The sequence below is a fragment of the Lithobates pipiens genome, unplaced genomic scaffold (assembly GCF_037356315.1).
Source record: "Lithobates pipiens isolate NorthernLeopardFrog02 unplaced genomic scaffold, aLitPip1_a1.2 Scaffold_18, whole genome shotgun sequence".
Taxonomy (NCBI): domain Eukaryota; kingdom Metazoa; phylum Chordata; class Amphibia; order Anura; family Ranidae; genus Lithobates; species Lithobates pipiens.
In genome coordinates this window covers 341,212,381-341,235,141 of record NW_027507758.1, presented here as the reverse complement: position 1 = coordinate 341,235,141, position 22,761 = coordinate 341,212,381, and the positions used below count along the sequence as shown (strand labels likewise).

Below are 22,761 nucleotides of genomic sequence, written 5' to 3'. Positions count from 1 at the left end.
AAAATAAAATACTTTCCTGGTGTGACAGTGTACTACTGTATATCCATGGAAAAGCCAGATCACCCTAGGATAGGCAGTATGTTAGGACTAAAGAACACCCGCCTTCTCTTCATCTCTGAAACATAGGGATGAAGGTGTTTGGTAGTTCTCAGAGTTAATCTGCGATCTGAAAGATATTATTTTGTTAATATTGCAGAGTTTACAGGAAAGCACTGAATTCTGAATTTCTGGCAGAATTAACAGCAAATTCTAAACAGTTTTTTTTATTTTTTAAACAAAGCATTTTACTGTTATATTTATTAGACCAGCTTTATTAGCTCCTTATAATCTATAAATCTACAATTCTGTACGTTTTATACATAAATATGGAAGATCAAACATTTTAAAATGTGAAAATTACATTAAAAAAATATTTTAAAACCCAGCTCTGGACACTTATAACCCCCCTTGCATTGACTGCCTCCACCCCCACTCCCACCCCACATGCTACAAGGGTTAAATGCTTGTTAAGCCTAGTTGCAAAAGAGGCTCTATTATGTATGTGTCTCCATGCTCCAACTGGCTTCAATGCAGTTCTCCTCGAAGCTCAGATCTGTGGGCAGAGCCTCAGACATATGGTGCAGAGCTATTAACCCTGTACTGTACTCGGTGGAGGCTGAAGTGCAGCCAGGGTAGCTTGTAGAGGAGGCTATGGTTGACTTGTCGCATGGATCAAGGTAGCCTGCTGGAGCGAGGAAAAAGTTAAGTAATACAAACACTTTTGCAACCCCCTAGATTTAACAAACACTTAACCAGTGGTGGCTACTCCAATAGGGGCACAGGGGCGCTGCCTCCCAATCCATTCCCTGGCTCCTAATCTACATGCAGAGCGTGGGACATATGGATTTCAGTGGGTTGTGTTTTTTAAGCATGTGATAATTGCCTGAGGCTCTAATTGGCTTCAAAAAGGGTAGCACTGCACCCCGAGCCTATCCAGTTGTGTGACAATAGTGAACTAATATTTGCTATTGTCTTCCTGCTTCTCCTCCTGGCCAATCAGAAAGTGGGTCTTAAGAGCCGATTGGCCGAGAGGAGAGGAGACCCTATTGGCCAGAAGCAGAAGCAGGGGGAAATGCACCGAGTAGGGAGATGAAGGGGGAAGCTGCCAAAGCTACCTGCAACCGGGATGGGTTAAGTACAGGGCTGGTGGGCAGACGGATGAGCAACGGGGTTTTTTTTTCAGCGATTGACCGAGCGATGGGGGGTTGGGGGGTTTGTTTGCTGCCCCCCCTAAAAAAAAGATAGAGCACCAGCCACCACTGCACTCAACCATTGCAGTGTGGTGGGCCTTGTTGCAAGGGTTCATTTCTTGTTGTGCCCGGAGTTGGAGTTGAACTTTAAGGTAAACTCAAAATAAATACTCACTGAAAATACACTATACTTTACCCACTCCCAAATTTTCTCCCAGTTGAACAAACTATTGCCCCTTTCCACCAAAATTTAGCCACCTAGAAGTTATGCAACCCTTACTATTTCCAAATAACAAGGACCAGAACCATGCCACCCATGAGGTCTTTTGAATCAGTTTACCATACACTCCATTCTCAGTGCAGTTCAATAAGCCTCATCAGTGTCACAAAGCCTACTAAAAGTGCAATATTACTGAGCTTGGCACAGCTGGTCAATGAATGTGTCTGTGTGACAGGTGCAGGAAGGAATCTCTGCTCAGTGACACTAAACCTGCACAGGTTCTCTAAGCTAAATGTGTATGTGTGTGTGCACAGGCATCGCAAATGCCCAAGGCGGCACTCTTTGCTGTGGGAGTTGCAGCACAACCTGAAATGACTTACAATATATATATATATATATATATATATATATATATATATATATATATATATATATATATATATATATATATATATATATATATATATATATATATATATATATATATATTGCATGACATTTGCTTCTAACTGTGCAATTCAAAACTTTATTTAAAAAACAAATTCAAATGCACTAAACATTTCCTTTATCACATTTAATTTTGTATATATGTATAAGACATTTTGTGGTAGCTTAAAAGAAGAAATCATGATATTGCACAAGAGTTGGTTAAAAGAGCATGTCATTCTAAATGAGAGTTTCTAACATAAATTTACTAGGCTTCTTCTATGGAAGAAATCTTGTCTTCTATACAGCACTTGTCAAACACATCTAACAAATGGTAATAACCTTTGCCATATCTCATTTTCCTACATAAACAACTCAAGCTAAAACTATAAATGGTGGAAAGTTTAAGCCGCATGGCTTGCATTATCAAAACTGTTAAACAATTATTTTCCATCACGTCTGGATAGCACTATCTGTTTTGTGAGAAATGTTGGAAAGATTACTTTTTAAGGGAGATCTTACACCAGCAGGTCATTAAGACATGGTGTGCTAGGTGATGTTTTAGCTTGTAAATGTTTCCACAATTGCTTGTCAACCGTTTTGGAAACTGTACTATTTCATGCATACATTGCTGATGGTTGTAATTGGTTGTAATAAGTAAACCAAGTGTTAGTTCTGGGACAGGGAGACCGCTTTAAAAAAAGGGCAAGCTGAAATATATAGTACTTGATGGCTCAATAAATAAAATATGTTTATTTAGAACAGACTTTGTTAAGTGTAATTCGATTTCGGCATGTGCATATTGCATCAACAATTTCATAACTCTCCCTTGTAAACCTATAGATTTGTAGGGAATATTTCTGACATTGTGCTGACACCAAATCGGACCTTTCTAGCATTTGTACATGTAGTCTGAATATAAAGGACTTTATAGTGAAAGTAATACCTGGCACTGCTTTTTAATCTATAAACTCCATAATGCTGTTACTAAGAGATTCACTTTTGTAAGTTGTGAATATAGCAATTACAGTCTTTAAAGGCTATGGACAATTTTCCCACAGTTGATGTACCCAGGCAGTGCACACTATTACTGTGCTGATTTTGACATGTGTAGCATGTGAAGTAAGAACTGATTTGCACACTTATTTTGGTCACTATAAAAGTCATTGGATCAGCCAGGTAACTGCCATTTTCAGAAAAGAGAAGCAATGGCAGCTAACATATTTCTGTCAGCACAGGTTTCTTTAAAATAATTTTCATCTATTTGTTATATTTATCATTGCATTTAAATTAAATTTAGGAATCAGAGGTACAGCTTAGCTGCCACAGAAAATCTGGCCTGTCAAACGCCATCATAACAGTAATCTCACTAGAGACATTTTAAAATGACTGATTCTAATTCAGTATATATACTATTAATGTAGTAATTGTGTACTCTACCATTATTAAATGCAATTGCCGTCCTTATGCATCATCATGTTGAGGGATGTTCCTTTCCATGTATTGACCCCAAAGCAGGCTCCTGGTTTGCTCCAAATTATTCCTTTTATGTCTGCATAGAGCAGAAAGATACTGTCTACACACTTATGCCCCATACACACGGTCGGACATTCCGACCACAAAATCCATCGGATTTGGCCAAAACTTGTCTTGCATACACACGGTCGCACAAAGTTGTTGGAAAATCCGATCGTTCGGAACGAGGTGTCGTACAAAACGTACAACGGGACTACGTAGAGGCCAGTAGCCAATAGCTTTCGTCTCCAAATTTTTTCTGAGCATGCGTGGCACTTTGTGCATTGGAATTCTCTACACATGATCGGAAAAAGTCTGATTGGATTTTTTTGTCGGAAAATTTTAGATCCAGCTCTCAAACTTTTTCTGTTGGAAATTCCGACAGAAAAAGTATGATAGCGCCCACACACAATCGGATTTTTCGACAACATAAGCCGATCGGACTTTTACCGTCAGAATTTTCGACCGTGTGTATGGGGCATTAGTATTTCCATTAATTAATATGTATACTACAGTATATGTATTTTTCTTCAGACTCACATGGTTTTCTGTAACTTTCTACAAAACATGTTTTGAAAGCACGTTGTATAATCTACCTGTTTTGGAGGTCTGTTGTTATTTCACCAACACGGTCAATATGGCATTCTTATTTATTTACCCTATCACCTATTCCCAGTTACAAGTGTTGGCATTGCTCTAAGACAAGGCACAGGCCAAGTATTTTTACCCAATGCTTGTTAAATAAGGCTACCATATCAACATGCTGTACAATACACAAAGAACCTTCTCTAACACATTATACACAGAATACAGCATTGTATGTAGGACAATGGGCATTAGAAAAGCTTATCATTCCTGTTTTATTTTCAAGTGTATCAAAGTGAGGTGAGCATCATCTGTTTCTGTTATAGAGAAAAAAAACATAACATGAAAATGAAGAAAAATGGTCCATTTCAAATGAAATTTAATTATGAGCATTTCAGACTAAATCAATAACCCATAAATATTACAAGAGGTGATTTTAGGTTAAATTATATTCGTTTTCTCTTCATTTTCTAAATAGACAACACATTCAGATACCAGGTGTGAACATCTTAGAGTTTATTCAACACAATCTTTTGATCTTAGAATAGTCCACATACAGTGCCTTGCAAACGTATTCACCCCCTTGGTTTTTACCTATTTTGTTAAATTACAGTCTTTAGTTCAATGTTTTTTTAATCTGAATTATATGTGATTGATCAGAACACAATAGTCTAAGTTGGTGAAGTAAAATTAGAAAAATATATACCTAAAACAATTTTTCAGAAATAAAAAACGGATAATTGGCATGTGCGTATGTATTCACCCCTTTTGTTATGAAGCCCAACCAATTACCTTCAGAAGTCACATAATTAGTGAAATGATGTCCACCTGTGTGCAATCTAAGTGTCACATGATCTGTCATTACATATACACACCTTTTTGAATGGCCACAGAGGCTGCAACACTTACTAAGCAAGAGGCACAACTAACCAAACACTGCCATGAAGACCCAGGAACTCTCCAAACAAGTAAGGGACAATGTTGTTGAGAAGTACAAGTCAGGGTTAGGTTATAAAAAAGTATCCAAAATTTTCATGATCGCTAGGAGCACCATCAAATCTATCATACCCAAATGGAAAGAACATGGCACAACAGCAAACCTGCCAAGAGAGGGCTGCAGACCAAAACTCACGGACGGGGCAAGGAGGGCATTAATCAGAGAGGCAGCACAGAAACCTAAGGTAACCCTGGAGGAGCTATAGAGTTCCTCAGCAGAGACTGCAGTATCTGTACATAGGACAACAATAAGCCGTACGCTCCATAGAGTTGGGATTTATGGCAGAGTGGCCAGAAGAAAGCCATTACTTTCAGCAAAACACAAAATGGCACGTTTTGAGTTTGCGAAAAGGCACGTGGAGACTTCCAAAATGTATGGAGGAAGGTGCTCTGGTCTGATGAGACTAAAATGTAACTTTTTGGTCATCAAAGAAAACGCTGGCGAAAACCCAACACATCACATCACCCAAAGAACACCATCCCCACACTGAAACATGGTGGTGGCAGCATCATGCTGTGGGGATGTTTTTCAGGAGTCGGGACTGGGAAATTGGTCAGAGTTTAGGAAAAGATGGATGGTGCTAAATACAGGGATATTATTGAGCAAAACCTGTACCACTCTGTGTGTGATTTAAGGGTAGGATGTTCACCTTCTAGCAGGACAATGACCCCAAACACACTGCTAAAGCAACACTTGAGTGGTTTAAGGGGAAACATGTAAATGTGTTGGAATGGCCTAGTCAAAGCCCAGACCTCAATCCAATAGAATCTGTGGTCAGACTTAAAGATTGCTGTTTACAAGCGCAAACCATCCAACTTGAAGGAGCTGGAGCAGTTTTGCAAGGAGGAATGGGCAAAAATCTCAGTGGTAAGATGTGACAAGGTCATAGACTTATCCAAAGGTACTTGGAGCTGTGATAGCCGCAAAAGGTGGCTCTACAAAGTATTGATTTTAGGGAGGTGAATAGTTATGCACATTGACTTTTTCTGTTAATTTGTCCTATTTGTTGTTTGCTTCACAGTAATAAAAAAAAATACTTTTGCAAGGCACTGTAAGTTCAGTACAGCTATGTAAATAGCTGTTTGCATAAAGTTCATTTTCAGGTATAGATCAGGGCTGTCTAAATTGCATCATGGACCCCTGGGCAAAGTAATGAAATGGGCCCCTACCAGCTTGCTCCTACTCTCAAGAATTAAAGTATACATAGTTGATATGATTAAATACAATATACAAAGCATTCCATGTATCAAAGACCAATCAACACAAATAGCACAGTACAGGGGTGGAGGCAGAAAGGTATAGTACAGGGAGGTCAGGAAGGCACAATACTGGGATCAGGAGGGCACAGTACAGGTTCCAGGATGCTGCTCAGGACACGGCCATCCTGGGACAGCTTAGTAAAAAGCGTGAGTGGCCCAGCAAATCCAAGACAGTTGGCAAGTATGATGTAATGCAAGAAAATCATGAGGCCCCGTGTATCTGGGGCCCCTGGGCATTACCCATGCATTAAGACAGCCCTGGTATACATACTAGCAATTGCCTATAAATGTCAGCTCTGTTTCACTTATTTTAAAACACAGTGGGGTTGATTTATTAAAACTGCAGGGGGGGGGGGGGGGAATATTGGTGCATAATAGCCAATTAGCATCTAACTTTAGCTTGTTAAATAAAGGTTTGATTAAAAAAAATAGAAGCTGATTGGTTTCTATGCACAGCTGCACCGGATTTTGCACTCTCCAGTTTTAGTAAATCAACCCCAATACCATTAAAAAACTAAAATTACAGTAGTGGTAACACATGTTTATTCAGAGCCCAGAGAAATTAATCAGATTCCAGATACTAGGTTTCTACTGTTGATTAGGAAACACAGTGGTCTGTTGCCATGGACAGTTTTTGTGTTTTCCTTAAGTTTAAGTAAAGCAACATGAATTGATGTCAATATCTTTGGGAATAAGAAGATTGGGCACATTGGTTACTTTTAACAAATTACAATATTCTAATATTCCAGTTCTCATGACACAAAGAGTGCCCATTCCGCAGGGACTCTCCTAGTATATATATCCCAGGTGACACCATTATTTTATTTTGGAAATCAAGTTAATATGAGTACATATAACAGGAGACTCCAAAAATCATAATTTACCTGAAAGAATTTGACTCAGTTTGCATATTTACAGATTTTCACAGATTGATTTGCTTATCTGCTTATCTCTATACCTAAGGTAAATGTTATCTGTCCCCTACTCCCCACAACCATCAACCATCCATCTACACAACCTTAACCAATCAATACAATAGCAGAAAGTATTTCTTCAACAAGAATATCCATTGCCATTGCCTGTGCGTTATAAAAAATAACCTTGAGACCTAATTTCTTTTTTAGTTTTTTTAAGTGCATAGAGTAAAGGTGTGTTGTACCCATAGCAGGCAAGCAAGTTTTCTTTTGTGGAGACAGAACAGTTTATAATGATTGTAAGATTGATTTACGAAAATAACTGCAGTGTTCTTTGCCTTGTTAAATAGAGGTCTCTGTGGTCAATGGAATAATCTATTGTTAATATATACAGATCAGCATTACTTTACAAAAACACATTTTTCTGTTGAATTTGTACGTTGTACTCAATATCTCAATACTGTATCTCATCCATGGTCCCTGAATTTAGTCAACGGAAACATACAGTTAGACAGTTAGTTTACATATTTGCATTCCTTTAGTTTCCTGCAATATATATTATATATATATATATATATATATATATATATATATATATATATATATATATATAAAATCTACCAGAGCAATATAGAAATCTAAATTATGGTTTTCTTTTCTTTTTCTTTTCCAGTTTTCTTCTTGTCTTCAGCTGCTTAATTTTATCAGTGTTTTCCACAATCCCTGAACATCAAGAACAAGCTTCATATTGCCTCTTTGTCCTGGTAAGTGATAATACAAAAATAACCATCATAAGTGAATAATGTGACATATCTCAAAGTTAACTGATGATATAGAAAACATGACTATAAACCCAAATGAACAATAGTTCAAGTCTGCTGATTTAATATATTTCAAAATGTTTGAGTCAATTACACTAACAAAGTAAAGCTGGCCATAGATGGGTAGAATTTTGAATGAAAATTTTTAGGAAAATAACGTTCTAAGAAAGTTCATTCATTTTTCTAATCAGTAGTGTAGTTCGGTAAAGTCTATTCATTCTAAAATCATATGTTAAAAACAAAACCCTTCAAACAACTTTCAAATACTCTGAGAATGTTCTGAGAATTTTCTTATGAATTTTCCCCAAGACTTTTCCTAAGAATTTTTGTTCAAAATTAATTCCATATATGGCCACCTCTAGCCCAAAGCAAATAATAAAACTGATGTTAGTTACTATCAATGTGACCTAAATTGATTTCTAAAATATGTACAAAATTAGGGTCTCTTGGTTCTAAAATATAAATCATACATTGACACTAGACATTTGCAATTTTTGGTTATTTGAAGATTTGGATGTATCCGAATCTCTAAATGAAATAGTGATGAATTTCCTTGAAATACATTTAATTTAGTTTTGTTTATTCATTTTCTAACAAATTCAAATTTTTTGGAACGATTGGAATTCGGATTGGTTGAAAAATGATCGACAGATTCTAATTCTGTGTGAAGAATAGCTGGTTGTTAAGGAGCGGGCTGATAAGCCAGTCGCCACATTCTTAACAACCGATGACTTGTCAGCTGTCAGTGGGTGATGTCAGCGTGTGACCCAGCGCCCTTGTGACATCACAGATCAGGGCATGCTGGGTCAATAACGTCACAGGGGGTGAGGTCACCCACTGACATCATCGGGTGACTCCGCTCCTTAGCTATTTAAGAAATGTCAGACAGAGGAGCAGGCAGTTGGCGGGAGCGTTCGTGGAGGCCTGTCTGTTTTTTTTGTGTGATCACTGCCGGTCGCTATGGTCATTATATTCTGACTGTGGGGAAATCTCCCACTGTCTGAATACAATAGCAGGAGGGATTACGCCAGCAACACTGATTGTTTTGATGGAGGAAGCAAGCAATTTCCTTTCCTTCAACCTGAAAATTGCATAATGTATGTCTTGCTTAGGATAAGTTCACCTCGGGAACATGTTACACGTTCTACCTGTTTTAAAGGTGAAACCTATAACATATTCCTGATCCTGCAACTGTTCCCCAATTCCCGCCCTCCCCATGACAGCAGGCTGGGGTATACTGTTTGAAAAAAGTGTGGCCGTGCAGGGCTCTGCATCAGTTTTGTATATACAGTGGCTCATTGTCAACTCTTACTATTACTTCAGTGCGATTTCAAAGCAGCAAATCAGTGTGATTTGCACTGCCAATTTCATTGCGGCTTATGAATTCTTTAAGTCTATGCAAGTCGCAATGGAATTGGCAAAAAGTAGTGCAGGAATATTTTTCATGAGTAGTGGTGATATGAGCAGTTCCATTGCTGGCAATGAAGTGCAACTTGTCATGTGATTTGGAACTGTCAAATCACATGACAAGTTGCACTGTTGTGTACAGGGGCTTAGCGTCTGACAATGGACCACAAATTGTTTAATCTGAGTTTCCTGTGAGAGAGAAATATTGTGCATAGGAAATCCTCAGTTGATTACTCCAAGCAAATGGAGAAATTTAACAGAAGCCCTAAAGAAGCTCTACAGACTCAGCTCTTACAGGGAAATTTTGCAAAGTTTTTACTACAGAGTTCTTAAATGTCTACGAAGCTTCTAGACCTGTGGATACACAAAGCTTTACTAGCTGAACAACTACATAGCAGACTACTATATGGCAGACAAATATGCACTGAACTATATGTTACAGACCTACCACTCCCTTCAAAGTCCACTATCTCTGAAATCATCAGACTGTTAAAATTATACAAGATAAAAGTAAAAAGTATATACCAGCATTCTCAACTGGGGTTCTGCCAGAGGTCCTCAGGGGTGTCGTGGCATCCTGGTAGAGAAAAGCTGTCAGATGAGACTGAGCTTCCGATCCCCAGCCAAATTGTACATTGCCACTGGAAGCTCGGGCAGAATACTCTCAGCAAAGTAAAACCAAATGGAGGGGGAGTGTGTGCTATGCTCTCTGCCTCCCCCTACAGTGCAGTATCTGGCTGTGTGAGGAAAGGTACTCTACAGAAACTTTTTAAATGGCTGTCTACATGTGTTTGTGTGTGCACCTGTACATTAGTGTGTGTGAGTGAGTTTACATGTGTCTGTGTGTGTGTACATGTGCCTATGTGTGTGTACATGAGTTTGTGCATATGTGTGTGTGCAGATGTGTGTATGTACATGTGTTTCTATGTGTGTGGATATAAGTGTGTACATGTGTCTGTACATGTGTGTGTACATGTATCTGTATGTGTGTGTGTACGTGTGTGTGAGTGTGTGCATGCGTCTGTCTGTGTGTGTATGTGTGCACATGTTTGTATGTGTGTGTATGTGTTGGTATTTACATGCTGTATGTGTGTTTTATGCCCTGTGTACACACAGTCCGAAAATCCGACGGAAAAGGTCGGATCGGATTATAGTGTCTGAAAATCCGATCGTGTGTGGGCTCTATTGGACTTTTTCCGTCGGAAATTCAGATGGAAAAAATTTGAGAGCAGGATCTCAAATTTTCCAACATCAAAATCCGATCAGACTTTTTCTGATCGTTTGTAGAGAATTCCAATCACACAAAGTGCCACGTATGCTCAGATCAAATTACGAGACCAAAGCTATTGGCTACTAGCCTCAATCGTAACAAACGAACGTCACCTTGTTCCGAACTATCAGATTTTCTGACAACTTTGTCCGACCGTGTGTATGCAACACCAGTTCAGGACAAAATCCATCGTAAAAAACGACGGATTTTGTTGTCGGAATGTCCGACCGTGTGTACAAAGCATTAGAGTGTGTGTGTGTGCCTGTATGTTTTAGAGTGTGTGTGTGTGTATATACATGTGTTTGTATTTGTGTGTTTTAATTTGTGTGCATGTATGTGTTTGTTTTTATATGTGTGTGTATGTGTTTTAGGGCTTGATTGTAATAGCAGCAAAGACTGCTGCTCCTCTGAAAAGCAATTTGTGTTCAGATTGCATTTCTGGGCAATTTGACAGGCAGTAAAGAGGCAATGTTTTGATTCCTCAACACTTATTTTAGCTCCGTAAATGCAGCATCACCACACCACAACCATGTGCAATGCACACAGTTGTGGGTAGTTGCAGTGCAGCACCACTCAACTGGGGTGTATACTTCCAGGCACAGCCCCAGCTAAAGGGGGATTAGTTGGGGGTGGTAAAAACAGCTCAACCACATGGTTTTACTACCCCAAAACCTCACAAAAAATTGGTTCACATCTTTGTGGCTGCGTGCTACGTGTAGGGCAGCCCATTAGTTTTAGTGAGCTGCCCTACCCGCAGAAATGCAGAGAAAGTCCCTGATCCTTTTTTTAAAAATGTGCCACACCAAAAATCTGCATTTGCCAATCTGTGGAGTACCATTAGGAATTAATGGCACCCCTAAAGAGCAGAGCATTTGTCTGCGTGTCAGAAAGGAATGTGATCTTTTGACAGGATTTGGACAGGGGTGCCTTGAGACTAAAAATACTTTTGAAGGGCGCCCCGACTGGAAAAATGTTAGTATATATTGATCAGAATTGTGGTGCAGAAAAAGTACACTTTCAGCCTGGAACTCTAGTTAGAATTAAGAAACCTGGCTTACTGAAGCAGGGGAAATGCAACATTTCCAGTCCCCTTATGCCCCGTACACACGATCGGACTTTCCAACAACAAACCCGTGGATTTTTGTTCGAAGGATGTTGGCTCCAACTTGTCTTGCATACACACAGTCACACAAATGTTGGCCAACAATTACGAACGTCGTAACGTATGTGATATCTCCATCACGAATGCTAGTTTTACAAGACCGAGCACTTCCAGCTCGTACTTGATTCCAAACATGCGTGGACTTTTGTCCAATGGACTTGTGTACACACGATCAGAAAATACGACAACAAACATTTGTTGGCGGAAAATTTGAGAACCTGCTAGCCAACATTTATTGGTGGAAAGGCCGACAACAAATGTTTGATGGAGCATACACAAGCTCATATCCAACATTTGTTGTTGGAAAATCTGATCGTGTGTACGGGGCATTAGAGTGACAAGTCAACAAGGCCATTACACATTGTAGTAATACGGACATATACATATCTAGATTGGAGAGCTCTTACACAAAAGAGGTAGTTCCATGCGCAATACACATTTATTGATAGGGTTATAGGGTTATATAATATATACAAATTACACACCAGACAGTTACAACACAATGTACAGTGTAGGTCCCCTGGCTTACATGATATTTACAAATTACCCACAACAACCATATTTACAATACAATATAAGATGCAAGTACAACGTTAGATTACCTCTTAACTTCAGGTCGGCTCATGGTGACAAAAAGGTCTGATGACCATATGGAATTAAGTTGTCTTGTGCCTTTTAGACATGAAGCTTTCCTATTTCTAATTTTGCCTCCCAGCCTAAATACATACATTTTACAAAATCCCAGAAGTTTTTACATTCTTTTTAACAGAATTGACCTATTTAGAATTTAGAACACCAAATATTTGCACTGTCCCTTTGTGATTGTCAAGTAGATTAAATAGCTGAAGAGGTATTTAAAACATGAAGAAAGGGATTTCCTTTCAGCTGCAGAATGATACTTCATGTAAGACAAGTTGAGTACTCTGACTTTCAGTCTTGAGTGATATATGGAGGGAAGTTCTGCAATCCCTGGAGCTATAACATATACTGTCTCCAGGATGCACATAGCTTATACAGAGCCATTCTGCACAGGTGTTCAGTATCTTTCTGCACACTGCTGGCTCTTCTTACAGTAGGCTAAACAGAGTCTTGTGGGATCAATTAACCTTTACTGCTCTCTGACATGTTACTGCTTTTGATCTTTCTTCCTGTCATATCAACACTTCACTGAACATTTGATATCCCCTGGACACTTAAAACATGGATAAATATATAATCCATGATATTTCTGGAGTACATTTTATCTGAGATAATGCAGTCTATACCACTGTTATGCTATCTGAACATGTAACATTCAATCTTGTTTATAAATTGAGTGCTAGTGACCAATGGACAAGAGGTTTCCACTGAGGACATCTGTGAAAGGGTAAGGGTTATATAAAGTGCTGAGTGCTAAGACAAATGTCTTTGGTGCTCTGGCACCTAACAGGAAGTATATAACTGGATAACGTTGCTGTACTGAGACAGATGTCAAAATTCTAGGTCCTTCCTATCATTAGGCGGTCTGAGTACCTAAATACTACACTGAAAGAGAGAGATTTTAGGCCCCGTTCACATATCAAGTAGCAGGAACTCGTTTCGGCTCATGATTTTAAAAGCATGATTCACACTTGTTTTTATGTGTCGCACATAGGGCAGTGCATTCACTTGTATGGGCTGCTCTGTGTACATTTGTTGCACCAAAGAAGCTCAGGGACCAAATTTTGGCCCTGAGCCAGGCCCAATTTTACACACACATTTTGCCACAAATCTGTGGACTGCGATTTTGTTGCACTACACTTAAGGTAAAATTGTTCCACATTTGGGGTGCCATTTAGGAGGGATGGCACCAAGCATGCATCACATGTTTTGCCAGGATTTGAAATCACGGGCAGTATTGCGCTGTTTTGCCCAAATATGAATGGGGCCTGATTGCTACTGTATACTTTCCTTTTTTCATTTATCACAGCATAAAAAAAACCAAAACTAAAGTATTAATTGAAATGTAGTATTGAAAGAAAACCTGTAGCTATCCACCATCCATAGTAGGTATCCTTGGATATCCAGATCAGCATAAAGAGTAGCAAGGCCAGCTCAAGTGAGGCTGTGAGCAGTAATAAAGTGTAATCAAATGAGTGCTGGAACTGTACTGTCAGAGTGCAATTACAGTAGCAATGCTAATCCAACTGGGAATGCCTTGTCCAAAACAAAATGAGGATATTAGCAGAAGGGTCAGGGGAACAAAGGAGGCTTGCAGAATAAATATTATGGGAGGGGCAGACCTTTGAGATGTTCTTCTGCCGGCAGTAGTTGGGGCAATTTTAGAGCATTTGTGCACTTAATGACAGTCCCAGTTAACCTGCATGCAGTATAGGTATAGTATATGTATGTTATAGTCTTGGCACAGGTGCAAGGTAGATGTGGTTCAGATGCGGTAAAGGTTAGATACAATGCAGTATATCATTGGTATAGGTGCAGTCTAGATTTGGAAAAAGTGCCTTATAGAGTGCAGTATGGGTGTTGTATGGACTAAGTACACGTGGTGTCCTGCTCTGAGCAGTTCAGTTCCTGCTAGCAGTTTTAGCATTGGGCGAATAGCTCTCTTACTAGTCCCTAGGTGCTTTAGTGACCTCTCGCTATAGAAGGGGAGCCCCCTCTGTCTCTCCCAGGAAACCTCCGGTGATCAGCAGTGGGAAGCAGAGGGTGAGTGGACGCTCAAGTCTCTCTGTAGCAGGGGTGCAGTTACTGTGATGTGGGCTGTGCTGCACTGCCCTTGGGTGCCCTCGCTTCCAGTTTCAGGCTTGGATCTTTGCTGGTAAGGTCTCCAGCTGGCAGCTTAATATTCAGACTGAGGTGCTCTCTCTCACTCCCTAGGTGCCAAGAGGAAGAACCATCCTGGGCAGTTTAATAAAAACAAAAAGACTCTCCAATCCTCCTCCTACTGCACTCTGCCTATTGGGATCTGTAGTGTAATCATTATAGTAATCATTATCTGTGACAAAGACCTGAAGCGCCGAACTGTATGTTGTCTACTAGGCGCTCGGGCTTGGCATATCACAGATCTGATGAACAGATTACTGGGAGGGGCTGGGGAAGACTCGGCTGCCATGGGGAATGATGGCACCAGTGACAAAGTCAGAGGCAGATGAAGTGTCCTAAAGAATGATTTTAGGGACTTAGGAGCTAAATTGAGGAAAAGGACCTTCAAGATAGTATTCTCAGAAATACTACGGGTACCTCGAGCCACACCAGAAAGGCAGAGGGAGATTAGGGAAGTAATCAAGTGGCTGAGGAGCTGGTGTAGTAAGGAGGGGTTTGGGTTCCTGGAGAACTGGGACGACTTCTCAGTCAGTCGCCAGTTATATAGAAGGGATGGACTGCACCTAAATGAGGAGGATGCAGAACTGCTGGGAGTGAAGATGGCCGAAAAGTTAGAGGGGCTTTTAAACTAGGCAACAGGGGGAGGGTTCAGTGGTAGAGATAGTCAGTGCGAAACATATTCCAGAGGGTAGTATTCGGGCATTAGTGGTAGGTTGACTAAAGCACATAAACCCAAGGTAAGTATAGTAACAAGTCCTATTTGCAACCTCAGAACACCCAATAAGAAGACAGTATGCGACCGGTCTAAACTACGTGGCATGTTCACCAATGCCAGGAGCCTGGCGGACAAGATGGGAGAACTAGAGATACTGTTGTACGAGGAGGATTTCGATTTTGTGGAAATTTCAGAGACTTGGTTCAACAGCTCTCATGATTGGCTGGCAACCATTCAAGGGTATTCCCTTTATTGCAGGGATAGGGAAAATAAAAACGAGGGAGGGGTATGCCCGTATATCAAGAATAATGTACAAGTATGAATGTGAGAGATGTCCCATCCCTGTCCACAGCTCACAATTTACATCCCTTAGCCACAGCTCTCACCTCTGCACCCCCCATTCACAGCTCTCACCTCTACATTTCCCTGTCTGCAGCTCTCGCCTCTGCACCTAGCCCCCATCCCTGTCCACAGCTCACACCTCTGCATCCCCCCTTCCATTCACAGCTCTCACCTCTGTAACTTCCCAACCCCATCTCTCACCTCTTTATAACATCCAAAGTGCAGCGTAACTATACAAAAATAAAGGGAAATTCACTTAGTTGAACTGCTTCCAATGATATTACATCAAATATATATACATAAAAAAAAATGTGCTTACAATGATAATGAATAGTGGGCCTAAAATTGGCATAGATGAGATTTGAACAAATGACAATAAGTAAACGATGGACCTGTTATCGCTCTTAAAACATTATCCTTTTCATATAACACATATCCTCTTCATGTTATGTATGTGCTTCCTTATCATGCGTGCCTGCTGTGCATATTCCACAAAAAACATGCGTGCTCCACCAAAGTGTACCACCACCTCTCAATCAAGCTGCTTACCTCAATATTAGACCTACACTAAGGTAAGGCCAATACACGCTTTACTCTGTAATCCAGGTAGGTATATGCTGCATCAATCCACCAAATTTATTAACAGCCATTCTGTGATCTTCTATGATGCTCAGCTCAAACTCCAGCCGATATCACCAAAAAAAGAAACAAGCCTGTCATAGTGTAATATTGTAAAAACACCCCAATTTTAGTGCGCTAAAGAATGAAATACAATTCACAAATAAGGTGCACTAAACTCCAGTGCACATAGTATTATTTCCCTTTTAAATAGTAATACATTGCCCCCTTAAGGAAAGATATCAGCTCTCTTAGTATGTATAAAGATGGCTAACTCATAACGTGGCTCTGCCCCTGGCACGTTTTGTCACATGATCACTGACTTGCTCAGCAAATCTGCCAGGGGTGGAGCCAGGTGATGCCATCACACCCCAAACCAAAAGTGGGCTATCTTTATATATACTAAGAGAGCTGATGTCTTTCCTTTGTGGAGTGTTTAAAATATTACACGAGTGGCTTGTGAAATCGGCTGGAGTTTGACCTGAACTTCATAAAAGATCACAGATAGGCTGTTAATCAATCTGGTGGATTGATGTAGCATATATCTATCCGGGTTGCAGGGTAAAGCATATATTGAACTTACGTTAGTTTGGTTCTAGGCAGCCTCCAGAGTCCAGCATTTGCGTCTATAGACACAGAATGCCAGACTTGGCCCCGCCCCCCCAGTGCCCGCGTCATTGGATTTGATTGACAGCAGCGGGAGCCAATGCCTGCACTGCTATCAATCTATCCAATCAAGAGCCGAGAACCACGGGCAGAGAGGAAGAGCGCATCTCAACTGAGGGAAGGAAGGGCTCAGGTGAGTAAATTGGGGGGCTGGGGGGGCGGTCAGTGTCAGAAGTTTTTTCACCTTAATGCATAGGATGTATTAAGGTGAAAAAACACAAGGGTTTACAACACCTATAATAGTCCAATATTCCTTGTAGCGGGAAAGAAAACAATAATGACTCCTTACCAACAAACCAAGTCTATGAATCAGCTACAGAGCATTGTTAAACATGTAAAAATGCCTCTTTTTACTTGTGAAAATGTGGAAAATTATTATCTCATAATATTATTTTTATGGCCTTCTCCTCATAGAGCTGGCATTTTAGTTGTTTTGTTGCTGCTGTCAGTTTGAAAGATATACTGATTTCTTACATCCCTTGAGGACTTCACAGGTTGTATATCCCATTCCCCACCAGACATCCCAATATGCTCCAGCTGCCACATGCAATTCCAAACAAATGTTGATGTTATGCTATCTTGATATGCTGCATATTCCATAATGTAGGATGAACAAGTGAGTTGGGTCTTCAGTTGTAAAATAGTGACAATTTCTCATATTCTTTAATCTCTGTATTTTTAATGTGACTAGTGTACCTGAATTTGACCTAATTTCAGCCCCATGCAATTTCATTTATAGCAATGCTTATGCCCCGTACACACGATCGGATTTTCCGACAACAAATGTTGGATGTGAGCTTGTTGGCTGAATGTCCGACCATGTGTATGCTCCCTCAAACATTTGTTGTCGGACTTTCCGCCAACAAATGTTGGCTAGCGGGTTTCTTAAATTCTCTGCTAACAAAACTTTGTTGTTGGAATTTCCGATCAACCGACGCACAAAAGTTCACGCATGCTCGGAATCAAGCAGAAGGAGCCGCACTGCCTATTGAACTTCCTTTTTCTCGGCTCGTTGTACATCTTATACATTCCCACGTTCGTAATTGTTGGCCAACATTTGTGTGACCGTGTGTATGCAAGACAAGTTGGAGCCAACAACCTTCGAACAAAATTCCACGGTTTTGTTGTCGGAAAGTACGATTGTGTGTACGGGGCATTAAACTGTAAGAGGAAGGGGCCGTTCCATAGGCCACTCAGATCTAATGCATAGACATGTACTGAAAATACTGACAGGGGGATAAAGCAAACCATATGAGCATGTTGCTGCTCCTTTATTGTCCATTCACCAGCTGGGGTTATCAAGATGACCTATTTGTGTTGCTTAAAGAGTTTGAGTGCTGTGTCAGTTGGCCCCTGTAACACCTGAAATTCCTGACTGATCCTGCCTGGCTATACCCTCCCCCCTGTAAACTGACCAGTATAATCAGGGCTGCTGAACCCTGACACCGTAGTCCGTGGACCGCTCCATCATCCGCAGCATTTCTCTCCTGTGTCTGTGTCTCCTCTGTCCTCCTCCCCCCTCCCCTCCCTGCCTGCTTTTACCAGTGCCCACCCCGCTCCTGCTGCTCTCAGAAATTCTACTAAATCATCTTATCCCCTCTGTTCCATAATAACATGTGTCCTTGTGTCTGTGTAATCTAAAAAATCTGCCAGTCTGTACTATATAAATGCGTCTCTCTCTCTCTCTCCTCTCTTCCTTGGCTTCCCAGCTGACATCAGCGGGAGTGATCGGCCCCACCTACCGGAACTGTGGAACGGAGAGGGAAGAGAGCTGATAAGTCAGCTGAGCCACGCTTATATAGGTACAGATCAGCAGATTTTTTAGATTACACAGACACAGGGACACATTATTATGGTACAGAGGGGATTACATGATGTAGTAGAAGTGGGTTAACAACCACTTTAACTGCAGCTGAAAAAATTGTGGCCTCTAGGCTGACTGTACTGTCTGATAGGGTGGTGAAAACTTCAGGACCAGGTGTACAAAAATAAAAATCCTTTAGCAGGTAAGACAGCTAACATAACAGCATATGTACTTCACCTGTATATTTAGCTGTTTGTCTGGAGCTTAGCTTAAGTCTATTTCAATAATCAACAGAATAGTTTTAAAGTGTTTTATTGTTTTACGGCACTCCAAGCAACATTTGGTTTCAAAGACTTGAAAATCTGGTACTCTTCTCAAGCAGCAGAGCCACTTGTTACTGCTCATGTGGAGCATCTCTCTGTAGGGTTTAATTATAAAGGTGCCTACCTGCAAACCTGGAGTCCTTTATGTTTTATAAAAGGTTCCACAACTGATATTTTCTACCCCCCCCCCCCTATGATTTTAGATAAAGTGACACTGAACAATATCTAGATTCTCTAAAAATAATCCATACACATCCACTAGTTCTTGGATCTGTAATCTTTTATTTTTTTACTGTAATTTTTCTGCTACTTTGTAATGTCCCCTCTGAGCTCCTTAACCTCTCCTTGTATTCCTGACTTCCATATTTTTGGAATGAGCAGTGCACATTAGTAGTAGTAATGTGTACTGCTCTATACACACTACAAATCCCGTAGTCCATAGTCCATCTCAGGAGGGAGCAAGAGAGAATGGCTGCATTCCTACATACAGTGGGGCCATGGAGAACGAATGCAGCTGCCTTCTAATGCCATGTACACACGGTCGGACTTTACAGCAAGAAAGGTCAGACGGAATAATTCCATCAGATATTCCGATCATGTGTGGGCTTCATCTGACTTTTTCTTTCGAAAATTCTGACCGACCTAGAAATAGAACATGTTTTAAATCTTTCAGATGGAATCAATTCCTATCGGGAAAACCGTTCGTCTGTAGGCTATTCTGGCGGACCAAAGCAAGGCGAGGGCAGCTATTGGCTGCTGGCTATTGAACTTCCTTTTTTTAGTCCCGTCATACCTCATTACGTTCTAAACAATTGGACTTTGGTGTGATTGTGTGTAGGCAAGTCCGTTTCAACAGAACTCTGTCGGAAAGACCTTCAGAGTTTATTCTGATGGAAAAAATGGTCGTGTGTATGTCGCATAACAAGATGTCAGATCACAACAGCAAAAAATTAAATTTGGGGATTTGGAGAAGGCTGATAGCGACAGAAGTTTTTTTTGTTTTTGTTCATTATAAACACATACTTGAATAGAATTATTTTCTAAACCAGGATTTAGTGTCACTTTAAATTTGATTCCAGATGCAGGACAGCATTTCTCTAGACTTGCCGTTTTCTAGAATTAAAATAAACTGCCTAAAAAATGCATACATACAAAAAAAAGGGTCCTTTCGGGGGTTTCTAACGTAAAAAATCAGGGCAGTTTCTGACATGGAAATAAGGGCATAAGGGAGACTGCATCAGAACACTTTATTACTCCAGCACATTTATATTTCAGCCAAGATGTTCACAGAAGGTCTGTCTTTCAATTCACAGTGGTAAATCTTTGCTGACCCTGCAATGTGCAGTCTCCATACTTAGCTGTGTTCTCAGCATACTGTATATGTTTATAATCCTAGTAGGCAAATGACTAATTAATTGAGTCCTCTGTGTCACACAGCAAGATATGTACAGTATATGTAGCTTCTCAGTTGCCATCCAGAATTAACTCACCACAGACAGGGCCACCACTACCAGCAAGTATGCTGCTCATATATTAATGAACAATTTTTGCTGCTCCATTTATAATTAGATAGATAAGTAAGTACAGATGGAAGTTTTGCAAACTGCATAACTGCATTTGCAACCCTCATTTTTTTTTACATATACTGTATGAAACTGCACAACCACCAGTAGTATGCTTTCTGACACCAGACACTCCATCTTAGCAGGATACAAGTAATTTTGGAGGAGCCAGGTATAGACTTTTTAAAGCGGACCTTCAGTCATTTTTTCAACTTTCCATCTATTAAATCTCCTGCCCTTGTTGTTTTAACTTTGGATAGTAAAATATATTTTTTTCTGCCATAAATACCTTATACAGTCCACTGCATGTTTCTTGTCTGGTAAAACGCTTAGTCTTATGACATCCTGTATAGCTCTCTCTCTCACTCTTGTGAGAGTTTGCCAGGAAGGGAGGGGGGTGAGTCATAAGAGGGCCAATGAGAGCTTCAGGGCTGCAGAGCTAGAGGTGTGCCTCTGTGTGTCTGTGTAAATTCAGGAAGTGAACAGGCAGCAGCTTCATCTGTCCAAAGTTAAAATGGTTGCAGCCAGACTCAGTGGAAGGAGATTTCTGCAGCATATTTGGCAATTACAGAATCAGAGTATATATAAAATAATATGCACAGTGGTTGGAGGGAAGCTTCAGAATGGCAAAGAAAGTTTTTCTTACAAATTATGTGAACAGACAGCAGTTCCTCTTTAAGCTCCTGTGAAAACAGAAGGAAATTACCTTGCCAATCTCAGCTATACTGTAGAGTCAGAAAATTAGAAGAGAAACTGCGCTACGGTATGAAAAATACTACATAAATTTACATGGTAGGTAGTCACTATGAGGACCTGTTAAAGCTGCAACTTGACTATATCACATAACTACAGAAAAATAAAATAGAAAAATAAATAAGCTGCGCTACAATCGTGACAAAAAAACGTTGAAAATCTCCTACGTGTTTGTGTTACAGAGGCTACGCCTAGTAGCCAAAATAATGCAAATATCATATGCACTTTCCCCTTACACATGTGTAATATTGAATACAGACTTAAAGGGGGTCAATGTAAACAGCACAATTGAACACCACTTATTACAGTACAATCCAATTACTAATGAAACAACAATGTTGATTAACACCCATGTGTACTAATACAGGCAAATAAAAATAAATAATGATAAATAATTGGATAAAAAATGAAAATAAAATAAATTAAAAGTATTTTCAATAGATTAGTAGACTGAAGAACAGATTCTTCCACTTGTAAACAGTGCGCAATCCACCACCATCTGGAACCAATCCTGCTGATCTCCTTAAACCACCTTCTCCACCAAGCAGATTATGAGACCGGACCTCTTCAGTTTATCCCTCATGTACTAAGGACTCATGAGTATGCATAAGTATCATAAAAAAAGATATAATGGCTCCTATAGTGTAAAACCTTTTTAATTCATTCCAATAAAATACAAAAATACACTTACAATGTTCAAGGGCACCTGGATGATGTAATTCTATTACGAAATGCGTAGGGAGGAGCGACACGTTGACGTCACCTCGTGTGGAGTAGTGTGTGGATCCAGGAAGGACGGGTTTGTCCGTGTGTGTCCGGCCGGCACACCGGACTTAAGGCTTATGATTTTCTGCACATTGTAAGTGTATTTTTGTATTTTATTGGAATGAATTAAAAAGGTTTTACACTATTGGAGCCATTTTATCTTTTTTATGATACTTATGCGTACTCATGAGTCCTGAGTACATGAGGGATAAATTGAAATGGTCCGGTCTCATAATCTGCTTGGTGGAGAAGGTGATTTAAGGAGATCAGCAGGATCGGTTCTTTGTTTGCCTATTCCTAGTGCTTTTCATTTCCTATTCTTATTGAGTTGTGTAGTTTGTTGCATAGTTGTAGCATACACAGACTCTACACTTGGACCACATTTACACTGGCAGCCAGGGGGGAGTAAAAAAAGGAGACTACTTTTACTGCCTTCCAGATTACCCACCTAAACTACACAATGGTGGCTGAGGGGGGGGGTAGTTCATATCGCTGCTGCCGCAATGCTTTGCCAAACAAATTTGGCTGGAGATATGTATATATATTTAACAATTAGGTCTTTCCAAGGTCATTTATTATCATTTAACACAGAAAAAAAAATTCAATGAA

General features: G+C 40.1%; 1 protein-coding gene across 2 annotated transcripts in view; it reads left to right on the top strand.

The window, feature by feature from the left end:
• KCNQ5 (potassium voltage-gated channel subfamily Q member 5) overlaps positions 1 to 22,761 on the top strand; it is a 670,041-nt gene that overhangs the window by 483,449 nt on the left and 163,831 nt on the right. For both annotated transcript variants that reach the window (XM_077487389.1, XM_077487388.1), the window contains exon 2: positions 7,819 to 7,909. In XM_077487389.1, coding sequence (XP_077343515.1) covers positions 7,819 to 7,909 — 91 coding nt within the window. The remainder of the gene's footprint in view (positions 1 to 7,818; positions 7,910 to 22,761) is intronic.